This window comes from Oncorhynchus tshawytscha, linkage group LG01 (assembly GCF_018296145.1).
Source record: "Oncorhynchus tshawytscha isolate Ot180627B linkage group LG01, Otsh_v2.0, whole genome shotgun sequence".
NCBI classification, from domain to species: domain Eukaryota; kingdom Metazoa; phylum Chordata; class Actinopteri; order Salmoniformes; family Salmonidae; genus Oncorhynchus; species Oncorhynchus tshawytscha.
In genome coordinates this window covers 53,493,088-53,517,833 of record NC_056429.1, presented here as the reverse complement: position 1 = coordinate 53,517,833, position 24,746 = coordinate 53,493,088, and the positions used below count along the sequence as shown (strand labels likewise).

General features: G+C 43.5%; 1 protein-coding gene across 1 annotated transcript in view; it reads right to left on the bottom strand.

Moving 5' to 3' along the window:
- The window catches only part of LOC112253086 (serine/threonine-protein kinase 32C-like), a 90,756-nt gene that overhangs the window by 14,881 nt on the left and 51,129 nt on the right, over nt 1–24,746 (bottom strand). The window contains exon 3 of the mRNA XM_042323073.1: nt 6,803–6,954. Coding sequence (XP_042179007.1) covers nt 6,803–6,954 — 152 coding nt within the window. The remainder of the gene's footprint in view (nt 1–6,802; nt 6,955–24,746) is intronic.

Genomic DNA, 24,746 nt, shown 5'->3' with positions numbered 1-24,746 from the left:
GGTTGGATCGAAAACCTACAGGAGAGTAGCTCTCCAGGAACAGGGTTAGAGAGCCCTGGCCTATAGCCTATTATGTGTTAATGTATGCAGGAGTTGGTGTGAGTGCGTACTCGCATGTAAACTCAAAACAAGCACAGTGAGAGTGATCGTTATCTTAAATGAGCTGACATTTGTAGGAGCGTGTGAATGCAGGAGAGTGATTGCCAAATTAAGGCAAGAACAGAGACAACCTTTGATTGATGTCTCTTAATTGAAAACGGCTGATGGGCGGCTAAAGATCGTTGTCAATCAGGCTTACTAATCAAGCACATCACGTTAAAACGCGTCCAGAAAATAATCTGGGTGGGATTTGGGACACTCTACTACACCCCCTCCCCACAGGTGTCGACTAAAAACACCAAGCCCTAGCGGCACACTAGAAACCCAAACCACACAGTACATAAACACAAAATGTCAGAAATCCACAATCATCTCACAGTAGTCACAACAGAGAGGGAGCGAGAGAGCAAGAGAGAGAGAGAGAGAGATAGAGAGAGCGAGAAGGCTTTCCGGAGGCGCTCAAGCTGAGAGATAGCGGGAGATTTCTTTATTTTTCCCATTAAAGCCTGGTAGATTATTGCAGCATTATTATATATGTTTCATCTTGGCAGATTTCCTCATCCTACCTCTATATCACCAGGCTTAACCCCACACACTCAGGGGGCATTTTGATTGGCCCTCTCCATGCGCAATTTCCTTCTCTCTATATCAGAGAAAATGGAGCACCATGTTTCAGAGAAAGTGAAAAATCAACCTATCCTCAACAGGACATCGGTTTTGCAACACCGAACGCTGTTCACAACAATGTCAAGCCTGACGTCAAAAGGAACACATAGATCAACTGATAAAATGGTCCGAGTTTGAAAAAGACTACTGCCTCAATGAATATTCCCCATAAAATAAAATATGATTGACAGGGGTTTCCCATTTCTGTCAGAGGGATTGGTTGAGAAGAAGTTCTGAGAAGGAGGGATTGGTTGAGAAGAAGTTCTGAGAAGGAGGGATTGGTTGAGAAGAAGTTCTGAGAAGGAGGGATTGGTTGAGAAGAAGTTCTGAGAAGGAGGGATAGGGAGGGATCCATGCTAAACACAATATTGAATTTATGTGATCAGCATTGTATAAGGTTATTATTGTAAGTCAGTGAAATCATCTATAGTCTAGGGCAGTGCTTCCCAAACTCGGTCCTGGGGATTTTGCCCTAGCGCTACACAGCGGATTCAAATGATCAACTCATCATTCATCTTTGATTATTTGAATTAGCTGTGTAGTGCTAGGGCAAAAACAAAAACGTGCTCCCATTGGGATCCCCAGGACCAAGTTCAGGAAACACTGACCTAGGGGTAAAATTTTGAGGTCAAAAACAGCATGACAAAATCATTTCCACCAAAGCTCCCATCTTCCTTCAGATCAAGAGAAAACGGATGCAGGATCTATCCGTGGACATCCTGTTGACGTGTCCCGATAGCTTGGTCTGATGACTGGAGATCTTCTAACAAACCTAACCTCCACTCCAAACACACACACACAGCATCAACAGATGGCCAGGCTGAGATGGAGTTTGCTGTCCACAAGTCCCTTAGTTATTGTCACCTTCTTATCACCTCCTTGTCATGCCCTGAACCTGAGCAGCATGCAGCTGATGGTGAAGAGAATGCCCTCTGTGGCGTCCAGTGTGATAGCAGTGGTATTAGTGCCCGTTCCCTGAGCCCCCGTGGCTGAGATTAGAACGGTTTTCACATCCCCTTCAGGTAAACTGTCAGACGTGGAGCTGACATCTGAGCCGTATTTAAGCTTGGATAGTGACAGCCTTGTCACATTCAGATTTAACACCAAGGACAGGGAGCGACAGAAAGTGAGAGAGAAGAAGAGAGCGAGAGAGAGAGAGAGAACATTCCGGATGAATGCTTTAGCAAATACAGCATGTGTCTCACTACGTTTGGGGAATTCAAAAATCAAAGCACACAAGCACCCTGTAAAAATGTCTGTAAAAATCGTTCAAGGAGAGGCCAAGGCAGCAGCTCAAACAAATGGATGATATGAAAGCAAGTTGGTGAAAGAGAATTGTAATGTGTGTGACCAGACAAATGGAGTTCTCCAAACACCTCCTTTTATCTCCTCTCTCATTGACGATATTACAGAAGTTAAAGTTCTGAAAAAAAGACTATAAAGAGAAAGCTATAAGAGGAAACAGCCTGAGAATGGACTTGTCATGGGTCAAATATGACCAAGACAGTTGATTGGGGACCTGGCTAAGGCCTGAGCCTTGGGAGAATTTTGGCAGGGCCAAGGAAAAGAGGGGCCATGTGGAACAGTCAGGACAGGCCTGGACTGACTGGGACAGCAGAGTACAAAGGAAGGTTACCATGCTGGAAAGAGTCTGAGAAACAGGCTGAAATAATCAGGCCATGATGACAAATGAGCCCAGGGAAGCGTAGGGAGAAGGAGAGAGAGATAGAGAGAGAGAGAGCGCTAGATGAGAGAGAGCGAGGGAGGAGAGAGACACAGAGGGGAGAGAGGGTGAAAGAGAGATGGGGGTGAGATGGGTTAGAGAGAGAGCGAGAGAAAGGAAGAGAGAAAAAAAAAAAGAGACACGGGGCTCTGAATGTGGTCTGCTTCATGACTGTGGCCTAGATAGTCTTGCGATAGAGACAGCGTGGCTCAGGCTGGTCAAGGGGCTGGATCACAAGACACATCCGGCTCCTCTGAGGATCCCTCTTAACAATGCAATGAATGAGTGAGCGCTGCCTCTCGCTCTGCGGTCCCTAGCCTAGTCCCCCTCCCCCTTCCCCCTCCTCTGGTCCCCTCAGCACACCCCTCTCCCCACCTCCACTGGCCTTATTTCACAAGGTGCACTTTGGACCTCCTACAGGACCGTAAAACGGTATGGTGGCTCTGGAAAGTTACAATTGCAGAGAGAACAGAACATCACTTTAATGGCGAGGTTGCTTTGGAAAGTTACAGAGTCCTGTGACTGTGACTAACTCCTGTGGCGCTCTGTATCTAATGAAGACTGCTGCATAAATGTGTTTGTAACAGCAGAAGAAGAAATCGAATAGGACTTAGCCCCCTGAGGAAATATCCCTCAGTTATTTTTATGGCTGTCAACAGAACCTGAGCTTCCACCCAGGGCTTGTTATGCCTATTGTGTTTGGGGTAAAGCCCTAATTTGTCTCACCGCCTCCCAGAGCATTGTTCTCTTCAGCCAAGGAATCAATATTCTTAATAGACATGGAGGAGGACAGGGTGTGCATCCATTCTCACCACAGTGACTTCTCTCTCTCTCTCTCGCTCAGTCGCTCCCTCTCTCTGATGGACAGGACGGATGGACAGCGGAGGAAGAACGCAGCTCAGCGGATCCCACTGATGACTCACCCTCTGCGATGCCTTAAAAACCCTCTTTTTAAAAAAAGGGTCTCCAAAGCCTTATAGCTCACAGATGACCAAATATCCCAGTGCTCAGCTCTGACACATTAACTCCCTCTCGCATCACTTTCTTCTCCACTTGGTTCAAGCTTTCACTGCCTCCGTCCACATCTCAGGGGAATCTGGCCAACGGTGTTTGAGAGTAGATTTGTTTCAGTGTAAAATGCTTAAGGCAAAAACCTTGTCCTGGTAATGATTTACACTGGAAAGTGCACAGGATCAATTTCACGGCATACACAATGCATGTAACACTGTACGTCCGGGGTAGGGAAAAATGACCTCGGCAATTTAGAAATACAAATTGATCGGGGGATGAGACGTAGACCGCGTCTACACCTGTGTCGTGATGGCTTGGGTGATTTGGGTGGATTTCTTGAATGCTGCAGATGATAGTCACATTTTTTTTCTCTCAAGGTGGCTAATCCATTTGAATACATGTATATCCCACTCCTACACATTATATGGCATCTATCTGCAGCAAGTGAATGGTCACGGCAAGTACCGCATGCCGCAAACTTGACAGTCCTCCAGGCTTTTAAGCAGTCTTTTTCTAGTGATGTGGATTCGGTGCCCAGGTTCCCTCTAATGAATTCTCTCTGAAGCAATGGATTGAGCTTTTTTCAAAAGAAAAGCAAACAGAATTCAGGACATCATAATGAAAGCAAACCTAGGCTTCAAAATGGTGTGTGTGTGAGATAGAGAGAAGGAAGCAAATCCAAAGCCTCGTAGATGGTGAAACTCTGTTTTGACAAACCAAACAATGCCCAAATCCCTTCTTAACACCTTTTACCACCACCTGTCTACCCCCCCCCCCCTCCCCTCTCTCCCCTTCATTGTGATTTCAAGAATCGTTACTTTACGAGATGGCTGTTTCTCCCAAGCTTCCGCTCTCCCCCTCTCTTTTTGTGTCTTGTGTCTAGGAAACAGCTCCTACTAATCTTAATCAAAGTTGGCGTTCTGATGAGTGGCAGCCTCTGATGTTTACTTTGGGGAATATAGGCACTGCAGTTCCCAGAAACACTGGTTGGCCCATCTTTAGTCCATCAATAATGGAACACCTCATTGGGCAAACTCCTACAGCCAGAACACATAACACAGTGCATGCCCATGGACACTGCCAATGTTCTGCAAGTCAGCAAAGACTTACGATGTGCAGCAGCATACCCTACGAACAGTACTAATTAAACTCCTGACCCTTACACTGTAAAGAAGGTAGTAAAAGTATCACCAAATATTGTGATGACATCCATATTAGGAACTCCTCATCACCTGCTTGATTGAAAGTAAGAACAAGTTAATGAAGGAGACAGTTCCCTGTTTAAGCAGGAAAATAAACAGTGAATTCCTTTGTCTCCGTGCTGAGCTCTCTTTCTCTGGTTTGAGGAGAAAAGTCAGAACCTTTACTCATTCAATTTTTCACTGAGTAATCATGATCGGCTCAGCAGGACATCAGATGTCAACTTCAGACAAGCCAAGGAAGAACCCAACGGCAAGGCCAAATCAACCAACAAAAGGAGTCTGGTCAGTGAGAGCCTTCATCTGCAGGAGCAATACACAATGAGGCTAGTGTGATTGATACACTCTGTACAAAGTTATTTTTAGAAACTCTGCCGTTCGTTCTCTGGTGGCTTGGCAGGGGACCAGGCTGGCCAGTATTACGGTTCCGACAGCTGCTCAGGTTTGGGGTCCGTGGGTTTCAAAAAGCAAATCAACTTTGGAAAAAACATACTATCGTTTTTTTCCCTCGAGTCGACAGACGGGAACAGCTGTGGCCTGACAGGCAGGCCGTCTCCATGTGGGTTTTGCCAGCTTTCTACCTTTGTTTGGCTAAATCTGAACAGTTTGATGGCGACGGTTGCAGATGTGCCTTCCTATCAACCCCCCCGCCCCATGCATTGATGGTCTTTGTAATGCAGATTTGATAGACTGTGTATGGTTTTAGGAGAGGAGTTCAAAACAATGGATAAATTATCCAAACAAAATATTTACCGGCAAAGGGATACATAATAACTCAAACTTTCGATTAAAAAAAGCGTATACTGGCTGAGGGGGATGGAACCAATTCCACGCCACTCTGGCATGCCTTGTTGTTGTTGTTTTGTTCCAGCGTAATTTGAGATGGGCTGACCACTTACCCAGTTTCCCTCTGAAGTTGACTTGAATCGCAGGAAGATGAGGTGCGATCTAAGGAGCACTATAATTCCTGCCTACTCATAACGCTGCTGTGTCTTTGTCGCTAATGGGGCTTTTGATGTGCCATAGATGCACAGATAACAGAGCTGAGCAGAGCCAATCAGAGAAAAGCTGGGAAACTAGAACAAGGATAGGGCGGTACACTCCTTGAGGGAATTATATATATATTTTTTAAAACACACAGGCCCTACTACTACTACCACCACCTCATTAAAAAGCCCTCTGTTTATTTTAGTTTGGAAGCTTCTCTCTGAGAGAAAAAACAACAACAACATTCCAGTGTTAAAAGTTTAATCATCGCCAACTTTGGATAAAAACTAACATGCATATAAGACTTAGAGTAATAAAGCTGCAGTGTGTGCGGGTGTACTTTTGTCTTGGTGCTCGGTGATAAAAGGGTCTGTATGAAATGACTGATGCTCCCTGTATCAATTACTCAGAGGATATTACCACCGTGTGCAATATCATTCTACCAATTAAACAGGAGCAAAGTGCTTTGGTGTAATATGCTGTAAACACTGTGCTAGCTTCCCAATTACATTTAGAATATGTGCTGCAGAGACACGGAGTTGAATAATGAAGCTGGTCCCCGACATCACCCAGATATACTCCTGAGGGGAAAGTATTGGGTCAACTTACTTTACATTACAGCAATTAAGAAATGTGTGGTGCAATGGGCGCATGGATCTGAATGAAAATAATCTGGTCAAAATCTCATGTTCCCTGTATAGTGCACTGCTTTTGACCAGAGCCGCATCACCACTTTCTGGGTCCGTTAAAACTGGCACAGTCAGCAGGCATCGACTTATCAAAAGGCTCTGGTCGAAAGTAGTGCACTATAAATATGGTGTCATTTGAGACACAGACCACAGCTGTTGTTTCCCTTCAATTAAACGTTCTCATCTCATTGTCCAATTGAGGGTTAAAACATGCATCCACCCCCAACCACACACAGCACACGCACACACGCGCACGCACGCACACACACACACACACACACACACACACACACACACACACACACACACACACACACACACACACACACACACACACACACACACACACACACACACACAGGGTACCAGCCGAGGCATGCAGAATGTACAAACAGTATCGAAAGTGAAAAAAAACACAGGATAGTCACCAGAGGTTTACTAAAAAAACATGTTCTATTTCCTGTAGAATCTCTAGCTCTCTAAAGACGTTTCGGACCTCGTCTCTCTCTATGCACTGCTGTTTGTTCATGTACTTCATGGCGTACATCTTCTCTGTGTCCCTCTTCTGCACGATGCACACCTGCAGGGGAGACAAGGACAGAAGAACAGAGAGTGAGCTACCAACTAACTTAGGACTGGAACCGGACTCACATAAAGCAAGGAAGCACAGACACACACACAGACACGCACACATTAGTATGCAATGATATCCAGTACACCATGGCATGAGACAATGCCTTTTCATAATGGCTGATGTTACTGCCCTCCATTACAGTATTTCCAGTCTGGCATGGAAAACAAGCCACAAACAGTCTCCGATCCTCATCATGTTGTGCTCATTAAAACTAGACGTTCCGTGGACAAAGTGGAGAAAAGTAAATGTGAAATGTCAAGAGCAGGACAGGGGGTATGGGAGGGAAGCCTCATTACTGTAACATCCAGTCATTAGCATTTTTTGATTTCTTTTATTTAACCTTTATTTAACTAGGCAAGTCAGTTAAAGAACAAATTCTTATTTACAATGACGGCCTACCAAAAGGCCTCCTGCGGGGACGGGGGCCTGGGATTAAAAAAATAAAATAAAAAATAAAACACAAATATAGGACAAAACAAATATCACAACAATACAACACAACACTACATAAAGAGAGACCTAAGACAACAACATAGCAAGGCAGCAACACATGACAACACAGCATTGTAGCAACACAACATGGTAGAAGCACAAAACATGGTACAAACATTACTGGGCAGTCAACAGCACAAAGGTCAAGAAGGTAGAGACGATGACAATACATCACACAAAGCAGCCACAACTGTAAGTAAGTGTCCATGATTGAGTCTTTGAATGAAGAGATTGAGATTAAACTGTCCAGTTTGAGTGTTTGTTGCAGCTCGCACCAGTCGCTAGCTGCAGCGAACTAAAAAGAGGAGCGACCCAAGGATGTGTGTGCTTTGGGGACCTTCAACAGAATGTGACTGGCAGAATGGGTGTTGTATGTGGAGGATGAGGGCTGCAGTAGATATCTCAGATGGGGGGAGTGAGGCCTAAGAGTGTTTTATAAATAAGCATCAACCAGTGGGTCTTGTGACGGGTATAGAGATGACCAGTTTACAGAGGAGTATAGAGTGCAGTGATGTGTCCTATAAGGAGCAATGGTGGCAAATCTGATGGTCCAATGGTAAAGAACATCTAGCCACTCGAGAGCACCCTTACCTGCCGATCTATAAATTATGGATCCGTAATCTAGCATGGGTAGGATGGTCATCTGAATCAGGGTTAGTTTGGCAGCTGGGGTGAAAGAGGAGCGATTACAATAGAGGAAACCAAATCTAGATTTAACTTTAGCCTGCAGCTTTGATATGTGCTGAGAGAAGGACAGTGCACCATCTAGCCATACTCCCAAGTACTTTTATGAGGTGACTACCTAACGCTCTAAACCCTCAGAGGTAGTAATAACACATATGGGAAGAGGGGCATTCTTCTTACCAAACCACATGACCTTTGTTTTGGAGGTGTTCAGAACAAGGTTAAGGGTAGAGAAAGCTTGTTAGACACTAAGAAAGCTTTGATGTAGAGCATTTAACACAAAATCCGGGAAGGGGCCAGCTGAGTATAAGACTGTATCATCTGCATACAAATGGATGAGACAGCTTCCTACTGCCTGAGCTATGTTGTTGATGCAAATTGAGAAGAGTGTGGGGCCTAGAATTGAGCCTTGGGGTACTACCTTGGTGACAGGCAGTGGCTGAGACAGCGGATTTTCTGACTTTATACACTGCACTCTGAGGTTTTTAGCAAACCAGGCCAAAGAGCCCTCAGAGACACCAATACTCCATAGCCGGCCCACAAGAATGGAATGGTCTACCTATAACAGTTAGGATCAGCTTGATCTCCCCCTTTAAATAAAGGACAAACTGTGGCTGCCTTCCAATCAATGGGAACCTCCCCAGAAAGGAGAGACAGGTTAAAAAAGGTTGGAGATTATATGGGCAGCAACCTTAAAGAAGAAAGGGTCTAAAACATCTAACCCAGATGTTTTTTGGGGTCAAGTCTAAGGAGCTCTTTTAGCACCTCGGACTCAGTGACTGCCTGCAGGGAGAAACTTTTAGCGGGGCAGGGGAAAAAAAGAGGGAGAAGCATCGGGGATAGTTGCATTAGAAGGGGTGGGAGATGAGGAAATGTTGGACGGGCAAGGAGGCATGTCTGAGTCAAATAGGGATCCTGACTTAATGACGTGGTGATTAAAGAGCTCAGCCATGTGCTTCTTGTCAGTAGAAACCACATCATCAACATTAAATCATGCAGCGCCTCATGTCAAGATGGCAGATTTGAGAGAAACAACAAATGTCGGTACAGGTAAGTGTCTTATATCGGCTGAAAGCTTAAATTCTTGTTAACATAACTACACTGTCCAATTTACAGTAGCTATTACTGCAAACAAACACCATGCTATTGTTTGAGGAGAGCTCCCAACAACAAAACACTTTTTTCACCGTGATAGGTTTGATGAATTCACCTCTGAAGGTGAAATGTGTACTTAAATCAGAGCAAGATTTCAGAATGTATCATCCAAAGGGTCCCAGAGAAAACATGTTTTGTTAGATAAAGTGTTGTTTTGTTAGATAAAATCCATATAGCATGCATGATCTATTTTGTGTTTCCACTCGTTCAATTTGCAAAGAAAGGAATCTGTAAAAATCTCATCTTTAACCTTGTTTCAACAAGTCAAATCACAATCAAATGTATTCCTCAGAGATCCTAGAATGTAAAAAGACTTCACTATATCATTAGGGGTGTAGTATATCCTATATGACACCATATTTAGTCAGAGAGCGACACCTTCATGGCACTCCGATAACGCGGGTGGTCTTCACTTGAATGACTGTATCTTTGTCAAATAAGCACCAATCGGGGTCAAACAAAGCTAGGTAGAAATCCATTGTCCTGGGCTATACAGGGGTGTCTGTCGAAAAATGTAGGTGCTACGCTTTTGCAACAGTATGCCTTTTCCTTTTGGCCAAAAATTATAAGAATATTCAGAGTTATGAAAACTGGTTGTTTTGCAAATGTTGAACTTATAATATGGCTACTAATACTGGGAAAGCTAAATCAAATTCCAAGTATACAGATTTGACAATATTCTTGAAGAAAAATGTAATATGAATGCAACCGTCTCCGTCACGATTTGCCTATATGTACCTGGGAGACTTCACATTAAATGTCATGTAGTTCGCTCATATACTTCAAGTTATCTGTCTGGAACTTTGCACATACACTGCATTGGAATTACAACCGGAGTGATGGCTTGAACTGGGACCTTTCTCTTGCATTTCAAAGATGGTGGTAAAAAAATTAAAATCTTATATCTTATCTTATAAAAATCTTGTATTTTCTTCTACCAGATCTATTGTTATATTCTCCTACATTCAATTCACATTTCCACAAACTTCAAAGTGTTTCCTTTCAAATGGTACCAAGAATATGCATATCCTTGCTTCAGGGCCTGAGCTACAGGCAGTTAGATTTGTTATGTTAGGGGGGCTATCCCTAAGAATTAATGAAGTGGTGATTAAAGAGCTCAGCCATGTGCTTCTTGTCAGTAACAACCACATCATCAACATTAAGGGACATGGACAGCTGTGAGGAGGAGGGATTATTCTTCAGGTCTTCAGAACTTCTTGGAGTTAGACCCACAGAGAGAGAACTGCTCCTTAAAGTAACTAACCTTGGCCGTCCAAATAGCCTGAGTGCACTTATTACTCATTTGTCTGAACGATAGCCAGTCAGCTTGCGTGTGCCGAGCCTTTCGCCAAATGCAATTCTTGAGGTGGAGTAACTCTGCCAGATCGCGGTTGAACCAGGGGCTGAACCCGTTTTTAAGTCTCATTTTCTTTTTGGGGGCGTGTTTGTTAACAATACCACAGAAAATATTTTTCAAAAAGAAGGTCCAAGCGTCTTCGACAGAGGGGGATCAAGCTGATTCTACACCATTTTACAGAGGCCGGTTCATGAAGGAAGGGTTGCTCATTCAAGTTTTTTAGCAAGCGTCTGTAAAACAGTTATCACGAAGGTGAATACAGAAAACATCAGACACCAGGAAGCTATGACCTCAGCTACTGTTACGCAAACGGTCTGCTGCAGAAAATAAACAATGGTTTGGGAAGAAAACTCACTTCTATAAATAAGTACGTATCTCCAATGAAGAACATAGAAAATCAACTGTACCCAGTAAAAGATTGAAGTAATCAATTGTGATATTAACACACTGTTTACACCTATCCCACTCCCACGTTGAGTGATAAAACAATTCATGCAAGTTTGGAACATGTTCACATAGCTTTTTATGTGAAAAAAACAAATGCCTCAAACCCCATTGAACAGTTGGAATGACAAAGTACCAGGATGATACAGCCCACCCCAACTGTCACGTCTCAGGTAGTACCAAGTTACTGCGGTGCCGGAGGCAGAGTGATGTGGCTGAGCACGCACCCACACACAGATCAGTGAAACCTAACATTCACGTGCTGCTCCAGCTATCTAACTGAATTGTCCACAACAGCCCAGGTGTCCTCGTTACAACAGATGGTTGGTTTACAGCATTAGAGGATGGAATGACAGGAGGAAATCTATTACTCTCCAAAACGCAATCTAATTGCCTGCCTCCCTCCCTCTCCCTCTAGCTGGAGCACAAATAAGAACTGCTCTACCACCTTGCTCTCCGTCCCGCTCGTCTTTCCTACTCAGGGTTTCTCTCTCTGTCAGTCTTTGTCATAGGCTCATTACAGTACAGCATAAAGTAATACCATTTCCCTCCTCCTTGCGGATCTGTGTTAAGTTGTAAGGAGAGATGGTGTGGGAAGAGGCATTGGGTAGATGACAGAGGACATGTTTGTGGTGGAAGAGGAGAAGCTTGCTGAGTAAAACCAGGCTCCTTCATAAAATGGACAGATCATGGGGGGGGGTTGTTTTTCTAATTATGTTCTTAAAGATTTTCTTGCCCCCTCGTGGTGACACCGCGGGTCACGGCCCTCCAGATTTCCTCCTTCCTCCCTTGTTGCCCTAGCCTACACACAGACCCAATTTCCTCAGCCTCATTTTCATAGAGGCCAGCCAGTCATCTGCACTGCGCGAGGGGATGGACGATGAAGGGAAATAAAATGAAACACTGCAACTGCTAACCAAACGGCTAAAGCTTTTACCACTTGTCCTTCTAAGGCTGTTAGCTCTTCTCATGACTCCCCTTGTCGCTGGAAAGCATGGAGCGCTGGTGACAGCCTGTGATTTCAGCCCCAGAGCAAAGCGGCCTTTCACACTCGAGGCCACAGTTACACTAAACTGTCTTATCGCACCGAGAAGCCAACGACCGATCAGACCTATCAAATCTGCTGTCAAATACCCCATCTCTGGCCCCTCATTTCAGTTCAGACACATTTGTATGACTGAACAAATCACATTTTATTTGTTTATTTTATGTTTCCCGAATACAACAGGTGTAGACTTTACCGTGAAATGCTTACTTTACGAGCCCTTCCCCTACGATGTAGAGTTCAAAAATAAGAATGACGCTATATACAGGGAGTACCAGTACCATATCAAAGTGCAGGGGTACGAGGTACTTGAGGAGATATGTTCATATACACAGAGTATAGATAATACTAAGACTAAAAAAGGAACAGAGTAGCAGCAGCATATACTATATGATGAGTGTGAAAGTATGTGTGTGTGTGTGTGTGTCATCAGTATGCTTGTATGTGTATTAAATGTGTATCTGCGCATGTAGTGTATGTATGTGTGTGAGTTTCTGTGAGAGTGTCAGTATAGTATGTGTGAGAATGTGTGTGTGGGTAGAGTCTTGCGAGTGTGCATAGGGTCAGTGCAAAATAGGGTCAATGCAGATAGTCCGGGTAACCATTTGATTAACTATATAGCAGTCTTATGGCTTGGGAATATAAGCTTTCTTGGAGACTGTTGGTCCGAAACCCGATGCTCCGGTACCGCTTGCCGGATGGAGCAGAGAGAACAGTCTATGGCTTGGGTGGCTGAAGTCTTTGGCAATTTTTCTGGCCTTTCCTCTGATGCCGCCTGATAGAGGTCCTGGATGGCAGGGAGCTTGGCCCCAGTGATGTACTGGGCCGTCCGCACCACCCTCTGAGGCGCGTTTGCGGTCAACTAAGTTGCAGTTACCATACCGAGCGTTGATGCAGCCAGTCAAGGTGCTCTCGATGGTGCAGCTGCAGAACATTTTGAGGATCTGAGGGCCCATGCCAAATCTTTTCAGCCTCTTGAGGGGGAATAGGCACGGTCATGTCCTCTTCACAACTGTGCAGGTGTGTGTGGAACATGTTAAGTCCTTAGTGATGTGAACACCAAGGAACTTGAAGCTCTCGACCCGCTCCACTACAGCCCTGTCAATGTGGATGGGGGCGTGACCAGCAGCCAGAAAGATAATGTATTAAGAGTTTATTCATTTATTCATAGAGAATATTAGCGATTCAATAGATCAGAGACCAATTCTGTGTAGGTATAGACAATTGGAATCAAACTGAGCTGAAGGTCTGAATCTGACATTTTTCATAACTATTAGCTTATGAATATAGGGTACAGTATATACACCATCTAAAATTCAAATCATTGGAGATGGCGAGGACAGATTAGCATGGTGGTCCTAGACTAGGACTGTAGCACTGACTGTCAGAGCGATGGCTTCTGGGTCTGAGCCTTTCTCAGGGTAATAGACGCCAAAGTGAGCCTAATTAATTCCGAACTGTTTTCTCTAAAATGCTAATGGGCGGCACAGTCCAAAGCATTATGGTCCCGCTGGCTATATTTCATTGTTAAATATTCATTATGAAGCCCTGCTATTCAGGCTAACTTCAGAGTTAATAAATAGGCACAGTAAAAGGTCAACCTTTTTGGAAACTGGGATTATTTACTTTTGGGCCAGCCCTTAGGATGGTGCCAAACCGCTCGGCAGGCTGTCGACTGGGGCATGCGGTGTGACTTGGTGAAGCGCCGGCTAATAAACTGGCACAATCACAGGAACAGACTGTGTGTACTGCCTGCTTCCAGCTTTGTTGGCAGGAGCAGCGCGGTGGACAGCGTTGCCTGGAGGTGAGGCACCCTACGTAGTGACAACGTTAGCTGAATGGTTGTAATCTCTGGCCACCAGCTGCACAGCACACCTGCTTATCTTGCCTCTAAAGAGGCCTTTCAAAAGAGGGACTACCCATCCATTGGTCAAGTTGGATATTGATTTCCTCCCTGCACAGCCTTGGAGAGAGGGAAGTGTGCAGCAGCCGTTTGATGTGGAAAGAGTCGAAGGAAGGGAGGGTGGAGGCTGGAGATGAAAAACACCTGTCCTAAAAGAGATCCACACCTCAACGAAATGCTCAATCACTGGAGAGGATCAAACGACAAACTTAAATTGTTTTGAACATTATAGTTTGTCACTTTTTTCCCCCTCTTTTCACAATTCTTATTTAAATCAGTGTTCTGTGACCAGAAAGCAGATAATAATAAATGAGCAAACTCAAATTAAATCACATTTAATTTGTCACATAAATAAACAAAAGATGTAGACTAACAGTGAAATGCTTACTTCCCATTAATGCAGAGTATTTTTTTTTTTTTTAATAAAATAAAATACACAAAGAGTAACGATAACTTGACATTTGGAAAGTATTCAGACCCCTTGACGTTATCCACATTTTGTTATATTACAGCCTCCTAAAATGTATTAAAATAAATGTTCTCCTCATCAATCTTACACAGAATACCATATAACAAAATGAACAGGTTTTTAGAAATGTTTGCAAATGTATTAAAAATGAACAGAAATACCTTATTTACATTGGTATTCAGACCTTTTGCTATGAGACTCAAAATGTAGCTCAGGTGCATCTTGTTTCCATTGATCATCCTTGAGATATTTCAACAACGTGATTAGAGTCAACCTGTTGTAAATGAAACCTATTGGACATGATTTTAAAAAGGCACATACCTGTCTATATAAGGTACCACAGTTGACAGTGACTGGGAGACTAGTCAGGAAAGAGGGAATGATGAACGGAGCAAAGTACAGACAGATCCTTGATGAAGTCCTGAGGTCTCTGGAGCAGGTTCTCAGACTGGGGGAGGGGGGGGTGGCTTCAGGTCAAGTCTCAAGAATGTCCTTGAGTGGCACAGCCAGAGCCTGAACCCAATAGAACTTCCCTGGAAAGACCTGAAAAAAGCTGTGCAGCAACACTCCCCATCCAACCTGACAGCTTGAGAGGATCTGCAGAGAAGTATGGGAGAAACCCCTAATACAGGTGTGCCAAGCTTGTAGCGTCATAACCAAGAAGACTTGAGGCTGTAATGCTAATGTAAATCGAACATCTCTGGAAAGATGGCTGCCAAAAGGTGCTTCAACAAAGTACAAAGAGTAAAGGGTCTAAATACTTATGTAAATGTGATATTTCAGTTTAGTATTTTTAATACATTTAGGGGTATTGATTGTGCTTGTTTCCATCCCCCCCACCAGGTGTCTCCCATCTCCCCTCAGTATCCCCTGTGTATTTATACCTGCGTTCTCTGTTTGTCTGTTGCCAGTTCGCTTTGTTCGTCAAGCCTACAAGTGTTTTTCCCCTTGCGCGTGTCTTTCTATAGTTCCTGTTTTCTAGGTTTTGACCATTCTGCCTGCCTTGACCCTGAGCCTGCCGTTCTGCACCTTGCCACACCACACAGATTATTGACCCCTGCCTGCTCTGACCCTGAGACTGCCAGCCATTCTGGACCTTTTCGAACACTGTCTGGATTACCGACCTCTGCCTGCCCTTGACCTGTCTTTTTGCCTGCCCCTGTACTAGTAATAAACTCCTGTCTGTATCTGGGTGTTACCTGAAACGTGATCATTTTAGTATAAGGCTGTAATGTAACAAAATGTGGAAAAAGTCATAGGGTCTAAATACCTTCGAAATGCCCTGCATATCAACCACCAATATATGATATCTTGTTTTATGACCATCTAAATACCATGCTTAAAGAATGTGATCATAAGAAGGAGAATCTTCATGGTCGATTTCAATATAAACTGGGAAAACAAAACTTGCAGGGAAAAAAAAACTCAGATCACAGACCATTTCAACCTCACTAAAATAATACAAGGACCAACCAGAGTAGCAGACGTCCCAGACTCAAATGTATCTGGTGTTCACTAACAGATCTGGTCGAATAACTAAGTCCATTACCGCTTCCCTTCTCAAGCCGTTGGGTACTGGTCCCCTGGCTGATGCCCCCCCACGACACCCCTCCCCAGGACAGTAATGGGAGTCCCGTCTATAGCCTCAGCTTCCTCCTGGACTCCCAATGTGGGGGTCGGCTCCAGCAATGGGTGGACTGGGAGGGGTACGGTCCAGAGGAGCGTTGTTGGATGGTGGACCTCATCCATAGTCGCAAGCTGTTGCGCCAGCTGATCGTTGTGTTGGTGGAGTAGGTGTCCCTGTTCGCCGACCGTCTGATATATATATATATATATATATATGTTTCTCTCTCTCTTCTTTTTAGGTAGTATTCTGTAACGTAGACACAGAGTCTGGAAGCAAGTGCCGTGTGAGTTTAATGAAAATGAACATGGAACGAATACAATACAAGAGAAGAGTCTAACAAGGAAAACAAACAATACTACCTGATGACTGAAAGAACAGACTGCTAGATAAATGGTAAGTTATCAAGGTAGTAATGAAATTCAGGTGTGACTGATGATGGTTGCCAGGTGTGCGTAATGATTGGTTGCCAGGACCGGTGGATAGTACACCGGTGACGCTGAGCAGTGAGAGCGGAAGTATACGTGACACCGGCCCCTTTACATGGATGTTGCATTATTGTAATATTGATGTTGATTAATATGCATTGACCCCTGTAAATAAATAAATAAGAGACAAAAAAAGGCCATCATAACATTAACTTATTAATCCATATAATCCTTAGAATTTAGAGTAAGCCTATGCTTAATGAGGAGACTCTCACCAGCAAACACAAAACAACGATTGTGGACTTGTCAGGAGTCGTAATGGGAGCATCCATTTAAGCAATCGCAAAGCATTCGCTAGTTGTTGCTAGCGCAATCATCTCCTCTATTATCGAGCCTAATCCCACACCCCATCCCTCTGACTCGAAATACCCTGTCCCTGTCAGGGTATTTGAATCTCTCTGCTATTCTAATGGAGTATAAATTCTTAATTGGACCTGAAAATGAGACAGATACAGTCCATGACTGACAAGGCAAAGAGACTCTTCTACAGACGACAGGAGAAGGTGCCAAGTGCACGCCGCAAAATACACAATAGGGGTTTATCCGACAACAAAATAGAGCCTGTCACTCAAAAACGGCGGCAAAGATTTTATACAGCTTATTGGCATGAATAAATACATATCAAAACCACTAATGATTCATCATGTCCAAAACCAGTCATTTTTATTCAAGGAAGGAAATGGTTTTCGTAGAATAGTATCTTGTACTGTGTATCAAAAGAATACATCAGAAACACGTTGAGATTTCAAAATAGCTAAAGCCCATGTACAGTAAGTCATACTGTAGGTGTCAGTTATTTACCCATCTCTGCATTCCTAACTTAATTATGATCAACATATATTTTTTTATTTAAACTTTAAATCGGCACATAGAACTATTGGAGCATGTGACCAAAACAAAAAAGGCATCCAGTCTGTTTAGAGATGCACACGGCGGCTTCAGGTTTAATCGTCAGAACAATTTAAAAGAAGACCAGCTCTTCAAATACCTGTTTTATGGACCAGTGAATATTTGAAATCCAACAATTGAGCTTTGTGCTGCCACATTTATGAGCTTTCTCCGAGGAGATTGTTAAAAAAAAACATTTTTTAACTGACAGCTCCAAATGGAAAAGCCTCCAAATTGGTCAACATGGGAAACGAAGCAGAAACCATTACCGCCCTTATCAAATCAAATGTTATTTGTCACATGCGCCGAATACAACCGGTGTAGACCGTACAGTGAAACACTTACTTACAAGCCTTTAACCAACAATGCAGTTAAGAAAAATACCCCCCCCCCCCTCCAAATAAATAAATAAATAAAAGTAACATATAATTAAAGAGCAGTAGTAAAATAACAATAGCGAGGCTATATTACAGGTACAGATTCAATGTGCAGGGGGACCGGTTAGTTGAGGTAATTGAGGTACTATGTACATGTAGGTAGAGTTATTAAAGTGACTATGCATAGATAATAAGGGGTAGCAGCAGCGTAGAAGAGGGGGGGGGGGCAATGCAAATAGTCTGGGTAGCCATTTGATTAGATGTTCAGGAGTCTTATGGCTTGGGGGTAGAAGCTGTTTAGAAGCCTCTTGGACCTAGACTTGGAGCTCCAGTTCCGTTTGCCGTGTGGTAGCAGAGAGAACAGTCTATGACTAGGGTGGCTGGAGTCTTGGACAATTTTTAGGGCCTTCCTCTGACACCGCCTGGTATAGAGGGCCTGAATGGCAGGAAGCTTGGCCCCAGTGATGAACTGGGCCGTACGCACTACTCATTATAGTGCCTTGCGGTCGGAGGCTGAGCAGTTGCCATAACAGGCAGTGATGCAACCCACCAGGATGCTCTCGATGGTGCAGCTGTAGAACCTATTGAGGATCTGACGACCCATGCCAAATCTTTTCAGTCTCCTGAGGGGGAATAGGTTTTGTCGTGCCCTCTTCATGACTGTCTTGGTGTTCATGGACCATGCTAGTTTGTTGGTGATGTGGACACCAAGGAACTTGAAACTCGCAACCTGCTCCACTACAGCCCAGTCGATGGTCCTCCTTTTCCTGTAGTGAACAATCATCTCCTTTGTCTTTATCACGTTGAGGGACAGGTTGTTGTCCTGGCACCACACGGCCAGGTATCTGACCTCCTTCCTATAGGCTGTTTTGTCATTGATCAAGCCTACCATTGTTGTGTCATCTGCAAACTTAATGGTGGTTTTAGAGTCTTGCCTGGCCGTGCAGTCATGAGTGAGCAGGGAGTACAGGAGGGGACTGAGCACGCACCCCTGAGGGGTCCCCGTGGTGAGGATCAGCGTGGCGGATGTGTTGTAACCTACCCTTACCACCTGGGGACGGCCCGTCAGGAAGTCCAGGATCCAGTTGCAGAGGGAGGTGTTTAGTCCCAGGGTCCTTAGCTTATTGATGAGCTTTGAGGGCACTATGGTGTTGAACGCTGAGCTGTAGTCAATGAATAGCATTCTCACATAGGTTTCCTTTTGTCCAGGTGTGAAAGGGCAGTTTGGAGTGCAATAGAGATAGCATCATCTGTGGATCTGTTGGGGTGGTATGCAATTTGGAGTTGCTCTACGGTTTCTGGGATAATGGTGTTGATGTGAGCCATGACCAGCCTTTCAAAGCACTTCATGGCTACTCACGTGAGTGCTACAGGTCGGTAGTCATTTAGACAGGTTACCTTAGTGTTCTTGGGCACAGGCACTATGTTGGTCTCCTTGAAACATGTTGGTATAACAGAATCGGACAGGAATAGGTTGAAAATGTCAGTGAAGACACTTGCCAGATGGTCAGCGCATGCTCGGTGTACACGTCCTGGCAATCCGACTGGCCCTGCGGCCTGGTGAAACAGAGAGCGTGATCACACAGTCGTCTGGAATGCATGTTTCAGTGTTACTTGCCTCGAAGCAAGCATATAAGTAATTTAGCTCGGCTGGTAGGCTCGTGTCACTAGGCAGCTCGCGGCTGTGCTTCCCTTTGTAGTCTGTAATAGTTTGCAAGCCCTGCCACATCTGACAAGCATCAGAGCCTGTGTAGTACGATTCGATCCTAGTCCTGTATTGATGCTTTGCCTGTTTGATGATTCCTCGGAGGGCATAGCGGGATTTCTTATAGGCTTCTGGGTTAGAGTCCCGCTCCTTGAAAGCGGCAGCTCTACCCTTTAGCTCAGTGCAGATAATGCCTGTAATCCATGGCTTCTGGTTGGGGTATGTACGTACGGTCACTGTGGGTACGACGTCATCGATGCACTTATTGATGAAGCCAGTGACTGATGTGGTGTATTCCTCAATGCCATTGGATGAATCCCGGAACATATTCCAGTCTGTGCTAGCAAAACAGTCCTGTAGCTTTGCATCTGCTTCATCTGACCACTTTTTTTTATTGACCGAGTCACCGGTGCTTCCTGCTTTAGTTTTTGCTTGTAAGCAGGAATCATGAGAATAGAATTGTGGTCAGATTTGCCAAATAGGAGGGCGAGCGAGAGCTTTGTAAGCATCTCTGTGTGTGGAGTAAAGGTGGTCTAGAGATTACTTCCCTCTGGTTGCACATTTAACATGCTGGTAGAAATGAGGTAAAAACGGATTTAAGTTTCCCTGCATTAAAGTTCCCGGCCACTAGGAGCGCCGCCTCTGGATGAGCATTGTTCTGTTTGCTTAAGGGCGTGTACAGCCTTACTAACACCTTACCCCTACGACACATATAATCGGATATGAAATCATAACAATCCCTTGAACTACATTTATGTAGCTGGGTCTTCGGAGCCAGGCAACACTTGGCCTGAAAAGCAACCATTTTCTGTTGCTAATGTGCTTAGGCTAACTGTGTTTGTGGGTCCAGTTTTAAAGCAGGTGATTGCACAGATGAGGCAGTACTATTAGTTGTCCTCGTAATAAATAGTGGCTCTCCAAGGTTGCCCCGGGATGATACCTTTTAAAGAACGCCTATCCCTTTGATTCCACTGCCCTATCAATTGTTGTCACAGCCCAGAACTCCAGGGAGCCCTCGGTGTGATGAAGGAGGAAAAAAAGGTTGGCTTAATTAAATTTAGTGGAGTCAGGAAGCATAGGATTATCTTGTTCTAGGTCAGCTAAGTGCCAAGTGAACCAAGCAGCAGCTGTTTTAGGACAGATGAGGAAAAACATACAACGTGAACAGCATCAGGCACCGGTCTTAAAGGGTAAGAAGCCTAAATGTAACCACATGTAACATATGGATTTGCATTAGTATACGCATCAAAAGTCCCAATGCAAAGTTACAACTCACGTTTATATTTTTCAAATTATTACATAAAACCTATCATAATTCCGAAGTCATGTCGGGAAATGTTTTTCCAGGGTGTAATGTAATATGGAGGACCCGCAAACCAGCCTATTCCCTATAATGTAAACTCCAAAATAAATAACTTCAAATGTATAACATATATTAAACCAAATCGTTTGCACTCATGACTACTGGTTTAAATGACATTTTCAGCCAATTTATGAGCAAATACTTTATGAATGTATTGTTACAAATCAACTTGCAAGGTTGCTAGCCAACTAGCCTGCTAACGTTAGCCCTACTAGCCTGCTAACATTATCCCTACCAGCCTGGTAACGTTACATTAACACTGACTGGGTCAGCCAGTTCCTATCAACAACTACCTTACAGCTACATTAAAGTAAACCAACATTTTTTAAATGCATAATGGCATCTAACCAGTTATCAAAGAATGTTAGCTGTATGCAGTTATCTTAGCCAGAAAATGTTAGGTATTTAGCCAACTTGCTATTAGCCTAGCCAATCACCATGGTTATGGCTGGCAAGCTAGATCCCAACGCCTGGAGATCTGCTAGAACACAACACAACTAAAACATAACTGCAGATCAAAAGCAAAAAGTGAGCAGAGACGTACAGATTGTTGGCTGGGTCCTTCCGATGGTAAAACGTTTTTAAAAAGTGCAGACTGAGTAACTACCAAAGCAAAGGTGAGGCGGGGTCTACACCAGCCCAAGGGAGAGTCATGGAAATCCAATAACTATATAGCGAATCCAAAATAGATAGATTCCAGATATCTGGCAGCTAGCACGCTAGCACTTGCCAAGGTGGGAAAAGTTACAAAACTCCCGTAGCCTACTTCAGAGAAAATGCCGTAAAAGTTGACAAAACAAAAAGGAGAACAGACGAGGTATTACACAACTAGAGCAAGCAGGTATGATTGTCTCTTTCTTTTTGAGGGCCCCATGGCCTGCCGCGCTAACAGGTTCCCACTAGATAACACAGCCACAAAGCCCGTGAAGCGCATGGTGTGGCTAGTGTTAGCCAGCTTGAGCTAGCTACTGAGCTAGCATACGAACTTGGTAGCACATAGTACATCCTCCATATGACATTGAGAAATAGTGCATTGTGGGTAGTTTAGAAGATATGGAAATAATTTATAAATATTTAATAACCCAAAAACATAACTATGTTTGTACTAATAGGTAACCAGATTGTGACTACAACTAAGTTACTAAAGCTGTGTTTGAATACCCATACTAACATACTGTATACTACATACTTAATGAGTATATACTACATACTGATGGATTCTGGGTTCTGACTCCTAAACTTGGGATAGTGTTAATTATCAGGTATCCTATTGAAATATTGAGTGCTATAGTCTAGGGTCTACACCAGAAGCTAATTGTTATCTGTAGGAGAAATGTATATGGTGGAGGCAATTCAGCTGGGAATGTACTGAGTGAAGGAAAGACGTTGGCAGGCACTGATCAGAGTGGAGATGTGGTTTAGGGAGGAAGGGGGCCGAGGTCAGGTCAGGTCACGTTCCGGGAGAAGGAACAGTTTATTGCCCGCGTCACTTAATTTCCTGCCTAGCAACAAAAATGTAATATTTAGAGAGGAGGAGGAGATTCCACCCCAAATTGGGGTATATATACTACCACTGGTGGAACCATGTCTTATGCAGCTGTATAACCCAATGGGTGAATAAAAATGGTTTAAGCTTTACTATTCATCTGTGAGTTTTACTTGGTTCATTTAGAACCTAACAATACTATTAGTTCATTTTAGTATACTGTAAACGAACGGTATCCTTTCAGTTGAGCATACTAGTCTACCGGAAGTTGATGCTGTTGCTATGCAACATCTTGATAGCTTGATAGCATAACAAATGACGAGCTAGACATTTTACGATTTCAGGTGTGTTCATAATTTCTATCTGAAGTGCCAGAGTGCGCTCTGTGAGTTCGTAAATCCAGCGCGTTGTCAGATTGTCAGTTTGTAAATTCTGTAAACTCTTGGAGCGTGTAATTGGACGCTCTGGCCGAGGAGGGTTGATCCGAGCGTTCTGACCTCACAACGACAGTCAAGCACCAAAGCTAACTTTCTAACATTGGCTAGCTTGTTAGCCATTTCCAGACACAAATGACACCTCACTCTGACCATTTCACTCACCCCAGCGGAGTTGGTTAGGCTGTTTTCATGTTGCCCAGAGCATTGGTGATTGTAATTGTGCTGCTGGCAACAATTTAATTGCGTTTTTTGCAGACGCTTACTTACACCGGCCATATATTCAACGGGTGTTGAGCGTTCATAAATTCATCAGTTATTCTGCGCTCTGGCACACTCAGACGAGAGTGCTCTGAAATCAGAGTAGATAGGCAGAATTAACATTGTCCATTGAAAACACACCACAACTATACCACTTAGCTAAGAATGACGTGAATAATCAAGTCAATAAACATTGGGTAGTTAGTTAGATTATGGTTAATATACTGCCTGGCAAGTTCGATGTATTAGTAGCCAACTGACGTTACGTAACTAGCTAACATACAGGTACATACTGCTGTAAAGTATGCAGTTTGTAAGGATAGCATAGCTAACAAATTCTCAGCCAACATCACGTGTATCGTAACTTATTTGAAAAGCCATTACTTTATTACATTGCTCAATATTTTCTTAACATTTGTCATAATTAATTAAAGCAATTAATTTGTGTCCGCTCTCGTCGGACTTCAGCTGCATATTTTGCACCATTTTCTTCAAATCTGAAAACGCTGTGAAGCCACGCTCATTTTCTGAAGAATTGCATTATGGGCCGTAAAAGCAGGGAAATTGTGTCGACTGCTTATATACTTCGTATTTTGGCAAATTTAGTATGACATCCAGGAATTTTTGGCATACTAACTATATCCATACTATGACCGTTAAGCATACTACATACTCAATTTATGTCACAAATAGTACGGGTTAGTGCAGTTAGTATGAGTATTCGAACACAGCTTATGTCTTTAACCACACTATGTTGTGACATTAAGACAGTGGTCCCCAACCTTTTCTGAGTCAAGATTACTTTTGGATTTAAAAAGCAAGCCTAGACCTACCGCCAGGTTATTTTTTGAAACATGACTTAAAAATTGTAAGCCTAACCAACATTAACCTAATAAAAACGGTTATGTAGGAATGAGGTTCGTGCAGTAGGCTTTAAACATTATCACAGCATATTGGTAATGCTTGGCCTGCCAATATTGTTTTTCTCAGACCCTATTATACTGTATTTAAAGACTAGAGCTTTGATAACAAAATAGATCAATTGAACTACATGTGAAGCACAGCTGAGCATAAATCAATTGAAATATTTTGCAAATAATTAGCTTTTTGATATTACTCGACTGCATCTATTTTACTGAACCTGCTTCTGATTGTCAGTTTCACAGGAAGGATGGAGAGAGCAGCAGAGGGTCTGCTCTTTCCTTTCCAAAGGTGAGACTGACTAGGGAGAGGGGACACATCATCCACCTGATGGCAAAACTTGAATCGCACCACATTATTTCTGCCTCATGCACAAATTAATGTTGTTCCTATGACCAGAGAAAGTGAAATATGCCTCGATAAAATAGACACAACGAGCTGCTAATAATAAAAATGCAGGCCTACGCTTGGCTACTCATTCATTGCAGCTGCAGTGCTGGTTGTAGCGTGAGTGGAAGTAGGGAGAAGCATGTTTTAAGTTTTGTAAAAGTGTTGAATAAAAACAAACATGAAGTGACTCAAAAACAGCAGCTCTTTGCTGTATTATTTGACAGTCTCGCCCTGATCATGGTTTTAAAAGTT